Source organism: Podarcis tiliguerta (genome assembly GCF_965153285.1).
Source record: "Podarcis tiliguerta genome assembly, chromosome: 12".
In the NCBI taxonomy this organism is placed as follows: domain Eukaryota; kingdom Metazoa; phylum Chordata; class Lepidosauria; order Squamata; family Lacertidae; genus Podarcis; species Podarcis tiliguerta.
The window spans coordinates 46,960,924-46,977,331 of record NC_139545.1 but is presented as its reverse complement, the minus strand read 5'-3'; the positions used below and the strand labels follow the sequence as shown (position 1 = coordinate 46,977,331).

General features: G+C 44.2%; 1 protein-coding gene and 1 long non-coding RNA gene across 3 annotated transcripts in view; one reads left to right on the top strand and one right to left on the bottom strand.

Annotated features, from left to right (window-relative positions):
* DNAJB6 (DnaJ heat shock protein family (Hsp40) member B6) overlaps nucleotides 1–8,709 on the top strand; it is a 61,682-nt gene extending 52,973 nt beyond the window's left edge. The window contains exons 9-10 of one of the 2 annotated variants that reach the window (XR_014503681.1): nucleotides 2,220–6,194; nucleotides 6,347–8,709. Coding sequence is in view for 1 of the 2 variants with exons in the window: in XM_083406734.1 (XP_083262860.1) it covers nucleotides 2,220–2,417; nucleotides 7,007–7,089 (281 nt within the window). In the remaining variant the exon portion in view is untranslated. The remainder of the gene's footprint in view (nucleotides 1–2,219; nucleotides 6,195–6,346) is intronic. The other variant, XM_083406734.1, reaches the window with a different exon arrangement.
* LOC310661172 overlaps nucleotides 1–16,408 on the bottom strand; it is an 81,924-nt gene that overhangs the window by 9,705 nt on the left and 55,811 nt on the right. The window lies entirely within an intron of this gene.

The window sequence follows — 16,408 nt, the reverse complement described above, 5'->3', positions numbered from 1 at the left end:
CACTCGCTATGCTTATCTGTGTCTCTGTGAAAAAGGGGAAGGCCTGCAAAAGCAAGTAGGGGACTGTGTGATGTAAGCAGGTATGTTCAACAGCCACATTGAGTGATGCCCTATATAGTGGTACCTCGGGTTACATACGCTTCAGGTTACATACGCTTCAGGTTACAGACTCCGCTAACCCAGAAATAGTACCTCGGGTTAAGAACTTTGCTTCAGGTTAAGAACAGTTTCAGGTTAAGAACGGACCTCCGGAACGAATTAAGTACTTAACCCGAGGTACCACTGTATTCATTGAACATGGCTGCTTTTTTATACTCTTGCTCAAATGTGTATGAATGGATGGATGATGACAGCTCCAGATGGTCATCACTTCCTTACGGATAACTCAAGCTTTGTTATGAAGGCACCTCTGGTGGGTTCAGTTGCTTTCTGGAGAGTTTATGCCAGCAAGGCTGAAGGTCAGAGATAATAGAATCTGCAGTCTAAAATATCTGGACGACACTAGGTTAGGAAAGACTGGTTTATGCTGGTTGGAACGTAAGGCTAGGCTACACCGAGCTTTAGTACTTCCTTGTAGTAGGAACCTTGAACTTCTTGCAATACCTCTAGTAAAATGTCAATTCTGCCATGCCGGTGTGAACAGTTACCCTTTTACTTGGCAAGTTGCTTGGACTCTTTGGTTCTTGAATAAGGTGAATGAACCCCAGAGTGCAGGTCTCAGGATTGCATGATGCTGGTAGTCTCTTCTAGAGGGTTGCGGACTCCCATCAACCTTGTGCTTCAAATCCATGGGCAGCCATTTAGGGAGACATGGCAGTCAAGGGCATCTGAGTGAGCTGATCCAAAGAAGTGGGTGCAGAGACCTGGTGGGTCCTGTAACCTCTTAGCAACTCACCATCTATGAGGATCACAAGCTATTGATGTGATGTGAATTATGGAAGCTGCTGTGTATCATATCAGCTCATCACTGGTCCAGGAGAATAGGAAATGGGACCTTTGGAGAGTCCTGAGAAGCATGTCTTCTATTTTCTTTACTTTAGACTTTATGGCTGAAAAGATTAGATATGTGTGTGGGACTTCTTTTTTAAAAAAAGAAAGATGTGGAAAACACAAGTTCTGCCTTAAGGTTTTTGTCTCGTTACATCCCAGGCAGTGGTCAGGATCACTATGCACAAATCTCTTTCTCCCTATGCATGATCGTATTCATCTTTGCATTCTTGCAATCCTCAGCTTTCCTTTTGCCTCCCAAGCAAGCTCTTTACTTATTGCCAAAGTCCCCCTTTAACAGGCCTTGAGAAGCTAGTGTGACAATCAATTCATGATCTGTTGGTGCCATTTCTGAACACTCAAAAAATGGTCACAAGGATCCAGGCCTGCTTATGTTTTTAATGCACCTGAGTTTACATCTTACTGTGTTGCAGATTTTAGCAGGACTTTTTCTTCCGGTTACTCTTGGTGGTCCCTTCCAACTCTACAGTTCTGGGATTCTAATGGCATTAGATGTGTTCAGAGCATGGGATCTTCTGGAAAGCAGAGTCTGAGTACACCTGTTTTGTCTTATTGCCTCTACATCCTGCACATGCTCAAGGAGAATTTAGAGAACAGAGCACTCATGTGTGTCATTTCCTTCAAAATGGAATGTAGTATGCACTTGCAACAATCTTTGTTAGGAGTTTCGACTTGCAAGTACGATATTCTTCTACTTGCCTCACTATTCTAAAATGTAGCTGTGCAGTTACCCTGGCACAGTTTGTGGTCTGTGCCAATATGATGGGAGATACGTGCCAATATGATGGGAGAGCCAGTGTGGTGTAGTGGTTAAGGGCGGTAGTCTCGTAATCTGGGGAACCGGGTTCGCTTCCCCGCTCCTCCACATGCAGCTGCTGGGTGACCTTGGGCCAGTCACATTTCTTGAAGTTTCTCAGCCCCACTCACCTCACAGTGTGTTTGTTGTTGGGGAGGAAGGGAAAGGAGAATGTTAGCCGCTTTGAGACTCCTTTGGATAGTGATAAAGCGGGATATCAAATGCAAACTCTAGAAATACTCATAGGTTGCAGATGGAGAAACTGAAGTGGGAAAAAAAATGATTAAGTGACTTGCTTGGGACAACAGCTAAAGTTACGGGACTGGCTTTTCTCTTGTTTCCATGGGAGACAGAGCCATCCTGGGTGACCCCGCTCATTTCTTTCTTGAATGGTCTGCTTTTTCCCCCCTCTCAGGTGTAGCTGACGATGAAGCTTTTGCAGAGGAATGCAGACGCAGAGGACAAAACGCCTTGCCTTTCCAGCCGGCTAATGCCCGTTCTCCAAAATCGGCCCTGAAGCCTGCCGCCTACCCCAAGCATACCTTTCACTGTAATAGCGATGAGGATGATGACTTGGTTATGACCAACTGGGAGACGCCCATTTATTCATCAGGTGTGCACAAAAAGGTGACGCAGGAACCGGTAAAAAGGCAGGAGCCAGTGCTAACGCAGGAGCCCGTAAAAAAAGTCACGCCACTTAGCCAGAAGCCTAAGTCAAAGAACCCAATAAGATCACGTTGCTGTGTACTGATTTAAGGCTAACATTTCACATGCTCTATTCCTCTGCATTCAGACTAGCTTCAGGACTACGTTGCCCTGCCCGTTTTCAGAAGATACCCAAATAAAATTCATTGCCTGTGCCAAATCGTGCATACAGCTCACAGCAAACAGCAGAACTGTGTTTCGTAGCTGACACGTTGCTTGCTTTCCTTGTTCCAATTGCAGGTTTCTAGTAGCCCGGATAGATTTTGTTCTTTGCACTGTCAGGTAACTAGATTTTCAAACTTTTGAGGCCTGGTGGAATCTCCTTGGCAAAATGGCTTGCCCTCCTCCTCCTCCTCCTCGTTTACTTTAGCCACGTATATGTTTAGCAAGGGCTGACATAAGCAGCAGCCCGTTCATCGTTTTGCTCATTTCAATCGGTGCCAGATCCAAAACGTCTAATTTGCAGGTTAATACTGCAAGATTCACATTTCCCTTGGTATCCAGTATTAACAAGCTCCTTAATGTGAATAATCCATTGTTCATACCCTATTTGTTTTTTACCGCCTGCCGTCATGGGAGATGCAAGTGCACTAAGTTGCTGATCCAGTCTGTTTCATGTGCTTACTAAAACGAGAAGCTGCGGTATTGTAGCTTAGTAACTGCACAGCTGAATTTTTAGGTGCCCCCCCCCCCCGCTATGGCTTAATTTCAGAACCAGTTTTGGGAAACTATTTTCAGGAAACCTCAGTTCACCATTGCCAGGCGGTCACTCCCCACTTTCCACACTTCTTTGAGTGCCAACGCAAGCAAAATGAACACGAACTGAGGAGAAATGACGATGTGAGGAAGATTTCACATAGCATGGTTTTTAGGTGCACACCTAAAGTAGGGGGGTTGTATCCAAAGGTTTTCTCCCTCAGGTGAAAGGAGGGAGGGACTGTTTGGATCCAACCCCTGTCTCACAAAGGGAGGTGTGTTGGGGAGCCAGGATTGGTAGGCTCAAGTTGCCTTGTGTAATATGAGAAACTGCCCTGAGTGTAGAAGTTCTGGGGTGGATTGTGTTCACCTAGTCCCTGACAGAATAGAAAGGGAAATGTCTTTGGGTCTTTCCTTGCTATGGCAGGTAGCACAGCCAGATGGGGTGAGTTATCCTCTCCCATGTTGCTCCTTGCCTGCAGGCACTTCTAGCCTCAAGCATCTTATTCATCATCCCTGCTTTATGGAAAGGTTTGGCTGGGATGACTATTCGAGGGCTTCCTTTCAGCTCCCATGACCCATGGAGACCAGAATCGAGAGCGGTGACCACCCTGGGAAGCTTTCATGGTACAAACTTAGGAAACTTCAAACAACCGAGAGGGAAATCCTTGTTTGCTTAAAATTAAGCACTAAAGTCACTTGTCAATCGGTTCCCAAAGGGCTGTCATTTTGGTTTGCCCTCAGACCTTTTCCCCTTTCCCTCCCGTTGCTTCTGAGGCCATTGATACGCCAGCCTTAATGGCCATGGATGGCCTCCTACTAAATTCAGAGTAGATCCATTCACTTACTTTAGTCATTTCTGTTTGTTTCAATGGATCTACACTCTGGCTAGCGCTGATACCTCTCCATGTTTTCTCCTGATACTGCACGTATCAAGGATGCGTTGTGGTCTGGGCTGGCATGTGAGCAGGTGCTGAACAGGCGAGGCAACTCCTGGTAACAGGAAGCTGACCTTCCCCACAACTGGAGTAACTATGCTTCGACGGCTAGTCAATTGCAGGACGCAGGTTTTTTTTTGAAGTGGCTCTTTGGAATAACACGAAAGGGGTCTGCAGCTGCAGCAGCTACGCCGTTGTCTTGCTGTTGTTTGTAATCTGACAACGTAATATCAGAGCCATCTGTGCTTTTTGCTTTGCAAGTAAAACGGGGGCTGTCAAATCCCCGCCCATCTCCCGCAGACTGGGGCCCATCATTTAAAAATGCTAGACATAGCCCAGTTTGCTAGGTAGCACATCCTTGGTCATTAGAAAAACACACCAGGGAGCACTTGTGATTGAGGTAAAGTTCCATTTTTTTTAAAGGGACCAGAGGCTATCAGATGTCAGATTCAAAAATTACAATGCTTCCTCATTTAAAATCTTTGCATCTTTTTACAAACTTTGTTCGATCAGGTAAGTATCACTATTCCCTGTACTGTGCATGGCAGAGACAAGAAAGTTGCCAAAAATAGACTTCAGCACTGGTCAACTTTTCCCAGCATCAGTTATGGGGTGGGAGATAGGGTGCATTGGGCAGTGTGCATAGATGCCTTGCATTCATCAGGCCACAGGTTCAGTACCTGGCATCTCCCATGAAAACTGATCTCAGGAGCAGGAAGGTGTATATTGAAGCGTAGTGTGGATGTGTCTTGAAGAGCAGCTGGACGACATAGACCAGTGGTCAGATGAAGATCGTTTCATATATTCTATGAATCATGTTGCTAGAACTCTAGTACTTCTCACCCCATTGGGTCCTCACTTCTTTGCTGAGACAGACACCTGTGCAGTTTTGTCTCTCCTGTGAGATCCAATGGTTGGTTGTAGCCTTGTATCTGGAAGTGGTGGAAGTACCAGCTTACGTTGCCAATATTCACCCTCTGTTGGCAACCTGGTGCTCCACTTACAAGGCCCCTTCTGATGGGCCCTCACCTGTGATTTAGGAGTCTTGCCACTACCTTTGTTGGGTTCATACTGTCTCTGAATGAGATCGTATGTTCTGCATCAGGGACAACTAGGATTGAGCGATACCTAACTTGCAATAGTTTGTCCCCCTGGTTAGGTAACTGACTGAACTGGTAAATGGCAGTAGTTCTGAAAAACTGGTTTGAGCAGCTCCCCCATTTTTGGAGTAGCAAAAAGCTGAACTTGAACCCAGTGAATTATTTCAACCTTGGATCCGAGAGAAGAGAGTGCCCGTTGGTAGGTAGTGCTCAAAACTGTCGGTGGCTCCCTTTTGGGCTGGATATTGCCCACGAAAAAAAAAACCCCTATCTGTTCTCTTGTTTACCCTACCAAATTTTAACCAATGCAATTAAACCTGCATTTTCCTTGTAAGGACAAGAGGGTGGTTTCTCAGTGTTTTATCTCTTGGGTTTTGCATGCAATTTCCCCATTAAAATAGTTTGTCAAAGAGTTTAGAAACAGAGCAACCACTGTCCACGGAGCAGCCTTCACATGTCATAGTAGGTGATTTCAGCTCTAAATAATTGGTTGCACTGCAGATTTCTGTAGAATTCAAATGGAAAACTACCTGTTTCTGCATAATTCAAATAGAAGCCCACTTATTCCATGCAGAGTTGCTTCCCCTGCCTGCACCAAATGTTTGGCTTGCCTTCTGGTACAGGGCAATGCATTAAACTGCTGTAAGTATATCACGGCCCAAGTATTCTAGTGCAGGTTAGTCTCCCGATGACTTAAGCACTATAACTGCTTAATCCCCATTGAAATGAGCTAGTGCTCTTTGCGTCGTATACTGTCTCACTTCTGCAAACAGTACAGATAATTTAAAATACCCGCCCACCCCATCATTTAAACTTGTACACATTTGATAAGAAAATAAACAAGGCCATCCCGAATTCCTTTGAATGTTTTGTTAACTCTTTTCCAAATTTCAAAGGAATGCCTTCAGAAACGAGTCACAGAGATGACCTTAAAACAGCCTTTAAAAACTGGTACACATTTAAACTTGTACACATTTGATAAGAAAATAAACAAGGCCATCCAGAATTCCTTTGAATGTTTTGTTAACTCTTTCCCAAATTTCAAAGGAATGCCTTCAGAAACAAGACACAGAGATGACCTGAAAGCAGCCTTTAAAAACCAGTAGGGTTGTTAAAAGCCAAATTAACAAGGGAAGACTTATTTCGACGAATGTTTTCAAAACCTCAACTGATGACAGGCAGGCTTGCTCTGAAAGAGGACCGAGTAGATCACAGGAGAAGGGAGGGAGCTAAATTCACAACCTAGCCTGCAGTTTTTGAGAGGGAGGACCCAATGGAAGCAAAAAGGGCAATTTCAGTTAACAATATAGTTAAACTATATTGCATTGATTTAGGGCTGGACGATGCACTCCTTTTTGTTTTTTGTTTTTTGACTCACAGGTGCATAGTAAACAATCTCGTCAAGACCTAGCCATAGCCTTTAGAGATATTTACAACAGGGAACCTTCAGAATGATGGATAGAGTGCCTCTGAAGTGAAGGCTAATGGGAACTTTTGATATGGCCAGGAGGCCTTTGCATTGAGCCTGTGGCCGGTGGTCACCTTTTGGAAGTAACTTAACATGTGGAGGAGCTAACTTTGGTAGGCCAACTGTTAAGGAAATGTGAGTGGCCTGGGAGGAACCTTGCACTTGCTGAAGCCATTTGCTTGTGCTCCTCAGGGGAGACCTGCCTTGCATTTTCAAAAGGCTTAAAATCAGAATGCTTCTGCTTTAATGAAGGGAAATCTATATGCACAATGTTTTACCAGCCGTGTCTCCTCAGGATACAAAGAAGTCAGCAAGAGGAAGAAGCAGAAGCTGAGGGAGGAGCAGAAGAAGAAGAAGTCAGCCAAGGCACCCTATTAAAATGGACTTCGATGCCCCCCAGCACAGACCCTCTCGCTGTCACACCACTTGACCCCACCCACACTCCTTCCCTGGTGCTTATATTTTCTTACGGCTAATCTCACTTAGCAAGGGGGGGGGGAGAGACTATGGCTCCTCTCTAAAGTGCACTAAACTTGCACTGTTACGCTTGAGCACCACAGATTTGCTTGAGTTTCTGTATGACACCCCTGTCAGAAACCCGCTCCACGTAAGTCACTTCCATTGAAATCAGTGGGTTTGGCTTTTGAGCAGCGTGTTCCGATGCATCAGATGAGCAGATCTTGGCTTGAAATGTGTTTTATTTTCGAAAAAGGAATAATAATAATGTGGTAGAACCTTTTCAACCTCTTTCCTTCCTGGGGCTAAAGCTATCTTAGTCTAGTGTGCTTCTTCTAGAACTTAGAAAGGTTGTAAACGATGTGTCTATATTTCAGAAAAACCCAAACAGTTTTCATCATGGGATATTCTGACCTTACTATGTTTCTCATTTCGTATGACCTCAGTTTTCCTTAGCTGGACTCCCCCATAATGACTGAGGATCAGTTCTCAGGAGATTCAGCCGTGCATCTTGTTTTCCACCGGGGAACGAAGCAGTTGATTTTCCTTGCTTGCACGTGGCATTATTGATGTGCTATGCATCACAAGCAATGGGCCGTGATTGTGAGAGAGCAGGTCCCCCCCCCCCAGCTTCTTCGTGAAATCAACCCTTGCGAGTTCATTATGACCCCCCAGAACTCTCTCAAGCCAAATAATAAAAGGCATACTTTGAAATACTACCTATGTCCATTGGCCAAAAATCAGCAGCCTTGATGATGTGTTCATGTCAAGTAGAGCAAGGGTCACAGCACCCTGCCTCACTTGCCGGAAATCGCCCCTCTTCCTAGGGTGGCATGTGAGGCTATACAAGGGTAGAGTGGAGCCTTGACTAGTCGGAAAGAGCTTACGGCCTGTATTCCTTGGTCAGATCTAGAATATGTATTTGTACATTGGGTGTATACAGTGTGTGCTGGTTCCCATTTGGTCTAAATTGGGGTTGAAGGGGCGAATTAAGGAGTTGGATGTAGCAAGGCAACTTCATTCCCCTCCATATAAATGTTTCATTTGCATGGTACATGGCTTCTGTTAACCTCATAAAAACTACTAAGTTGGAGCCTTCCATTCCTTTAACTTTTCCCAAGCATGGTTACTGTACAAGCAAGTTGCCTCCTTGCTGCTTAATCTGCGATTTGAAGTTCTCAGCTGCTTTGTTCTCCTGTGTGTTCTCCCCTCCCGTCTCTCCCTGATAAATTATGTGGCAGTTCTCTTCCTTGGCACTGTTGGAAACCCCAAATTTCCTGGAGAAATCGTTGATTAGCCCCCCTAATAATGTATCTTAGGTCCAGGAAGATTAGGATGCAAGAGGATTTGGGGGTACTTACTTGGATTAATCTTTAATGCTGGTATTATGAAAATGTAATCTTGTGCAACTCATTAGGTATTTAAAACACAATATGTCTGAAGTTTGATGCAGACCCCCCCCTTTTTTTGTTACATGAATACCACTGATTTGTGTCGTGCCGTGTTACTAATATTTAAAGAAATAAAGCAAGTTCCCCATTCCTTGGCTTTTTATTTTTATTTGAACAGCGCAAAGAATGGACTTCTGACATATACATATATAAAAGTCAGGATGCTAAACTAACTCCATGGAAGTTTCTGCAAAGAGGGGATTTTTGCGTCGCTAACAAGATGAAGGGTGGATTTATAGCTCTCAGTAGAAATGTATATTAATTGGAATTGCTTCTGAGGAGGTAAGAAGAGACAGCAGGAGAGGACAGAAGAACAGATAGCTTAAGTCTGAGAAACATTCTAAAAACCTTAATGTTACACACATACAGAGAGAGAGATTTATTCACACAATAAATATAATCACATAACATTTTTAGAATCTATCCAAATATATTCTCAAGCACTTTAATGATATGTAGTGCCACCTTCATGCCATATGTACATTACAATTTCAATATACCATTTTTGAAAATTGGAATGTTTTACTGCACACATTTTCTGTGATTATATTTCTTGGCTGAATAAATTTGTGCGTGATTGCCTGAAATGGTTTTATACTAGGTTTTTTAATACTATTTTTATCTTGAGTTTTAGCTCTCTGTTCCAAGAGATGCCAACATGACTGTTGTTCTTACGGGCTGCAGAAATAAGTGAAAGAACATAGTGACTCTGTTTCTCACTTACTGGAGCCCAAGAATGGATTTCTCGATGACACGTTAGGGTTTGGTGCCACTGGCCAAGGGAATTTCTGGTGTGCTGGGTTTTAATTTAAAGTCCAATAAAACGCCCTGGGGAAATTTGATCGTGTAGGTCTCGCTTCATTCACAGCCTGAGCCTTGCCTGAGATGATGGGAACTGTTGATTTTTGCCACCTTGGGTGCAGCATCCCATTAATACAAGCAATTGGGGATCATATAGATCCATCATGACTGCAGGTGGGCTGGGCTGTGACCACAACCTGAATGCAGCCCCCATAAGATAGCCTAGGAGAGAATGTGGCCTTTGAATGGGGAAACATTATCCACCCTTGTTCTAAATCAGGCATAGGCAAACTCGGTCCTCCAGATGTTTTGGGACTACAATTCCCATCGTCCCTGACCACTGGTCCTGCTAGCTAGGGATCATGGGTCAACATTGATGCCAAAATCCAGCATGACCTGAGCTCCGCGAGTGCGGCTTTCTCCCGATTGAAGTGCAGAGTGTTTGAGGACCGGGACATTCGCAGGGAAACCAAAATGCTTGTTTACAAAGCTATTGTACTACCAACCTTACTGTATACTTGTGAAACATGGATCACTTATAAACGCCATCTCCAACTTCTCGAAAGATTCCATCAACGGTGTCTCTGAAAAATCTTACACATCACTTGGGAAGACAGGTGAACTACTATCAGTGTACTGGATGAAGCAAAGATCACCTGATTCTTCAACATCAATTTCGTTGGACTGGTCATGTTGTGTGGATGCCTGATTATCGTCTTCTAAAGCAACTACTCTATTCCAAACTTAAAAATGGAAAGCGTAATGCTGGTGGTCAACAAAAGAGGTTTAAAGACTGTCTCAAGGCAAATCTTAAAAAATGTAGTATATACACCCGACAACTGGGAAACACTGGCCTGTGAGCGCACCAGTTGGAGAACAGCCTTGACCAAAGGTGTCATGGGCTTTGAAGACACTCAAACTCAGAATGCAAGGAAGAAATGTGCTCAGAGGAAGGCACGCTTGGCAAATCCACACCGTGATCAACTCCCACTCTGAAACCAATGTCCCCACTGTGGAAGGACGTGTGGGTCCAGAATTGGCCTCCACAGTCACTTATGGACTCATTGTTAAAACCATGTTTATGGAAGACAATCTTACTCGGCTATGAGTGATCGCCAAAGAAGTCCCAAAACATCTGGAGGGCCGAGTTTGCCTATGCCAGTTCTAAATCTTACTTGCTGTGCATAAACTGGTCCCACTGGAAGAGCTTATACTTCCTGTCTGGAGATTCAAATGTAGATTTTAAAAACACACACATCGTAGAAGGTCCCTCTGACATGCTTCCTTGTACAGGTGATTTAACAGGACAGACTGTTTCTGCAAAGTTGTGACCAGCAGGTTTTACTGGCTATATTGGAGTCATTTCAAGGAAATGATTTAGGACAAAGCAAATTCGGGGCCTATGTGATTCATTTGTGTTGGAGACAATTCACATCCCTTCTAACTCTGATTCTATGTGTGATGGAGAGAGGACTGCTTCATGCCACTTCCTTGATTACTGTTCATCTGGGTGGAAAATATAATATATGAAGCAATTCTGAATGCTCATCCAGATGAGCCTAATGTAAGTACAGGGTTGGTGGCTGCTGGGATAGCTCAGTCGGCAGAGCACGAGGCACTTCATCTTGGGGTCGTGGGTTTGAGCACCACATAGGGAATAAGATTCCTGTGTTGCGGGGAGGGGGTGGACTAGATGACCCCCATGGTCCCTTCCCACTTTTATAATTCTATGTGTGATGGAGAGAGGACTGAATCCAGGCAGGCATGCTGTTTCATGTTTGGGGCATGCTTCTTGGCAGAGTTTAAGCCAAGCATAGATAAACTGTAGCCCTCCAGCTATTGTTGGGACTACAAATCCCATCATCTCTGATCGGTGGCAATGCTGGCTGGGACTGATGGAAACTGGAGTCCCACATCTAGAGGACCGCAGAATCCCCATCCCTAATTTGAACGAAAGAGTCTGAGTTAATCAAGGCAACATTTCCAAAAGAATTCTTTGTGAGTATTCAGTTAGTTTCAATACCTCGTATGAACTATAGTATTGTTTATACATTAGCATTCTCTCTCCACCTGCCCCCCCCACACTTTGTTAAGCAATGGGTTGTTGTTTTTCCTTTTTGGCATGCACACTTAGTGCGCAGAGAGGATTTTTATCCACAATAGTCACAAAACAGCAGGGAACTGGCCCAATAATTGCATGTGGGTTTGAAATGCAGTAGATGTGTGTGTTTAGTGGGAGGTGGTTAGCAATAGTAACCCCACTTCCTCAATGCCACTGCCTGGATCCGGATGACTGGAAGGAGAAGAGTGTACTTTGCATCGAAGATCTGAGAAAAATGGTGATCTTCTGAAAAGAAGTCTCAGCCGCAAAAATACTCTGAAATCCCCGGTTTTTCAGTGGCATTAGTTTCTGCTGGTGCAAGTGGGAAGAGATGGGTGTTTCTACTTACCAGCCGTATTACTTATGCTTGGGGTTAACATTAGTGGAAAATTCCTGCAGTGTTTAGTGAGCCTTTCTTTCCTACCTGTTAGCAGAATGCTGAAATGGAAAATTACCTGAGAGTGATTCAGTAGGCATGAGTCCAGCTGGGAGCAGAACCAAGGAGAACCTGCAGAGCTGAATTTTAGCCACACAATTCCTTGCATACATTTGTTTCAAGACTATATCATCTTACAATATGCTAAGGATTTTGTACACCTGCCTTATAGGACACACGCTTGACATCTTGCCTGTTGGAGCCAAGCAGAAGCAAATTATTAAATTAAAATTAAAATTGCCTATAAGGCAGCGACAGCAGCAAACAAAATAATCCCGTGCTGGAGTTCTGGCTAGTCAAAATATGTTTAATTAGTATGAATGTATATATATATAAGAAGGGCAGCTCTCATTCAGAACATTGAGCAGCCAATGTGGAGAGAAAACACTCAGAACTGGGAATCTGACAGCATCATAGGAAACACATCTGGCAAGTGGGGGGGTGAAGAGGAGAAATTGATATGATTGATCTAGGTTTGGGATTCTAGGCAGGTCTGGGTTACTTAATCCCTATCAACGTCTTTTTACATCACCTACCATAATAAAACATTTGCATGGCTTAATAATAATAATAATAATAATTTATTATTTCTACCCCGCCCATCTGGCTGGGCCTCCCCAGCCACTCTGGACGGCTTCCATAGAAACAAAAAATACAGTAAAATATCACAGATTAAAAACTTCCCTGAACAGGGCTGCCTTAAGATGTCTTCTAAATGTCAGGTAGTTATTTATCGCTTTGACATCTGATGGGAGGGCGTTCCACAGGGCGGGCGCCACTACCGAAAAGGCCCTCTGCCTGGTTCCCTGTAGCTTTGCTTCTCGCAATGAGGGAACCACCAGAAGGCCCTCGGCGCTGGACCTCAGCGTCCGGGCAGAATGATGGGGGTGGAGACGCTCCTTCAGGTATACTGGGCCGAGGCCGTTTAGGGCTTTAAAGGTCAACACCAGCACTTTGAATTGTGCTCGGAAACGTACTGGGAGCCAATGTAGGTCTTTCAAGACCAGTGTTATGTGGTCTCGGCGGCTGCCCCCAGTCACCAGTCTAGCTGCCGCATTCTGGACTAGTTGTAGTTTCCGAGTCACCTTCAAAGGTAGCCCCACGTAGAGCGCATTGCAGTAGTCCAAGCGGGAGATAACTAGAGCATGCACCACTCTGGCGAGACAGTCCGCGGCTTAAATGTTTGAACTGCCTAAATGTTCTTCTTGAATTCTCCTTTCTGCCCCTGCCATTGCTAATGTAGCTGTCCTGTTTTGAGTCTGGCTGCCTCCCTTTAAAAAAATAAAATAAGCCCCAAGACTGCATGACAAAATTGTTTTTGAAGCAGAAGAAAAGCTGTAGGAGTTTCTTCATACGCGATCCCTTCTGCCTCTGCATATGTGACAAAAACGAAACAATGCAAATTACAGACGGGCAGAATTTGCGGCAGTTTCCATGACGGCAGCAGTACAGACATGCACATGGTATCTGGGTAATGAAAGTGCCTTCCCAGTTAAGTGTTACATTTATTTCTAGCAGTTTGTGATCCTGTTCCTAAGGACAGTTAGAACAGGCACAGGCAGACTCTGCCCTCCAGATGTTTTGTGACTACAATTCCCATCATCCCTGACCACTGGTCCTGTTAGCTAGGGATCATGGGAGTTGTAGTCCCAAAAAATATCTGGAGGGCCGAGTTTGCCTATGCCTGGGTTAGAACTTACAGAAAGGGGAACCTTGTGAATGATCTTGCACATCTCAACCAGCCCCGAGTGCGTTTCAGATGTGCTGTCTGTCGTTCTGCTGTCTCTAGACACCACTTTACTAAGGTAAAGTTGTGATCCGTGTTTGTTCCCGTCACCATGGCAGAAAAATCTGTGGTATGGCTGTGATTAGAAGTTTTGTGTAAAGGCGCCCCCATGTGGTGAACGCATGCATTTCAGGCAGAAGACAGAATTTGCTGTTTCCAAAATATAATCCAGTGTGTTTAGCCTTGACAGCAACATATAACAAATAGAACGAATTGTGCTGCTGTTTTGCTTTCTCTTTCTCCCCCTTTAAAAACTGGTTAAGTTCACATTCTAGGACAGTATTTCCCAACTTAAGCAGTTTTGATATCTAGGGCACAGTGGATTTTCCTCCTAAGTGAAAATTGGATGCCTACCTAGTAGTAGGAGTAACAACAACAACAACGCATTTTCTACAGAATGCAAAGACTTGGCAAATTAGCAGAATATAAAAATATATTTCCCAAAACAACATCACTACAAAATATTGTCGTTACAATATAATCCTGATGACTGAAAAAGTACCATCATTCTTATTGGAAGACGATTTACCTGCTTAGATTTTTGGTACACATTCCTCAGGCTAGAAATGTTAATAGCAATGGTTCTGATACATGCACCTCGCTTTTGAATGGTCTTGCAACAGAAGACACCATTTCCTCTTAAGCAGGTACATTCCCTTATTACCTGCTTAAAAAATAAGGTTGCATGTTAAAGCATGCACTCAAAATGCATAAAGGGGTAAGAATATAATAATTTCCGCTTTAAATGAATGCCACTCTTTGAGCACTTAAGGACTAATACTGGGCTAAGACACAACTTGAGTGTTTCCTGCTTGGCAGGGGGTTGGACTCGATGGCCCTTGTGGTCTCTTCCAACTCTATGATTCTATGAGTGGAGAATCTTCTGTGCATCCACAGTTACTCTTGTTTAGACAGGTGAACATCAAGCCTGGGAGCGGCTGGTTTTTCTGTTTTCAGGAGAAGCTGCCCGTACTTTATTTGGTGCAGAAATGACATTTAAATGCAAGAGAGAGGGGGGGGGGAGGCACGTTCCGAGAGTGTATTTAAAAGCATTGCCGCGTTGGAAATGAAACTATTATGCTCTACACAAATCTGCAAAGCAGTGTCGTGGTTCCCATGCCCATGGTGTCTGCTCTCATCACACCACCAACAGCCAGAAGAAATGATGTTATGCGTTTGCTTCTATTTCCATGGGGCCAAGGCTGACATTTTGCAATTTGATTTATATTGTCGGTGTCATTTATTAAATTTGCATACTGTCCTTCATCCAAAGATCTCAGGGTGGCTCACAGTATGAAAATGCAGAATAGAACCACAAAGTACAGTACATAATAAAAACAAGAACAAAACCAATAACACTGCCTCCCACAAACACATTTAAAGGACATAGAGTGTTAATTAGCCTAATACCTGGTTTAAGAGGAATGTTTTTGCCTGGCGCCTAAGAAATGCTGGGAGAATATTTCCAATGTGAGTAACACATGGTTTTCTCCTTTCCTTTTTTTAATGTAGGGAAGTCTTTATTTCTGTTTCAATGTTGTCCTCTTTTGTGCAGTAAGAATTTGTCCGCATACTTCTGATTTCTACTCATTCATCTGCTGATGTCTCAACAAGAGAGTTTGGGTTTCTAACTTTAAAGCATTTAAGAGCTGAACAGCAAAATGAGGCCCATCTCACAATATTGCTCACACACGTTACAAGGCTCAGGTTAGATTTTGCCCGATTGCTCCTTGCTCCCGTTGGCTGGCACAAAATGTTCCCCCCTCTTCCCTTGGAAGTGGGCGCTCTGCTTCTTGGCAGAGTAGGAGGAGTGGCAGCCACCCAAACTAGTTTGTACCAGCAGCTAATAAAACAAACTGGAATAGAGTTTAAGAAGAAAGCACCAGTTTTCCCTTTTCGAGTTCTGCTCCAAATGTCCCAGGCCATATGCTTCCACCGTCCGTTCTTCACACGCGTCTATGCTCTGCTATAAACTTTAAAAAATGGGTCCAGCTTTTCATAACTCAAAGGGATAAATCTGGTGCCAGATCTTGGGCTTCATTTGAAAGTACAGATGGGAGAAAGAGGTGTTTGCCAGATAAGTTTTCCGCCACAGCTGCTCAGGCCTGCAATGCTAAAAGGCAGGTAGAGCTGAGAAATGTGAACTTCAACATCAGAGAATTGTGTATACAAATAAAAAACCCAAAGCTCTCTCCACAGCAGCTAGCCTGGTTTTGTAGAGACAAATGGTGGTCTGACTATTCGCTTTTAGTGGTGGTGAAGCGAAGCTGAGCTTTTTAAAATTTTGTGTGACTTTGCTTCCTCCTGTTTCTGCTTTGCCCTTACAAGCAACAATCTGGGAAATAAGGGGTAAGTAGTGACACAGGGGCGCGGGTGGTGCTGTGGGTTAAACCACAGAGCCTAGGACTTGCCAATCAGAAGGTCGGCGGTTCGAATCCTCACGATGGGGTGAGCTCCCGTCATTTGGACCCAGCTCCTGCCCACCTAGCAGTTCGAAAGCACGTCAAAGTGCAAGTAGATAAATAGGTACCGCTCCAGCGGGAAGGTAAACAGCGTTTCCATGCGCTGCTCTGGTTCACCAGAAGCGGCTTAGTCATGCTGGCCACATGACCCGGAAGCTGTACGCTGGCTCCCTCGGCCAGTAAAGCGAGATGAGCGCCGCAACC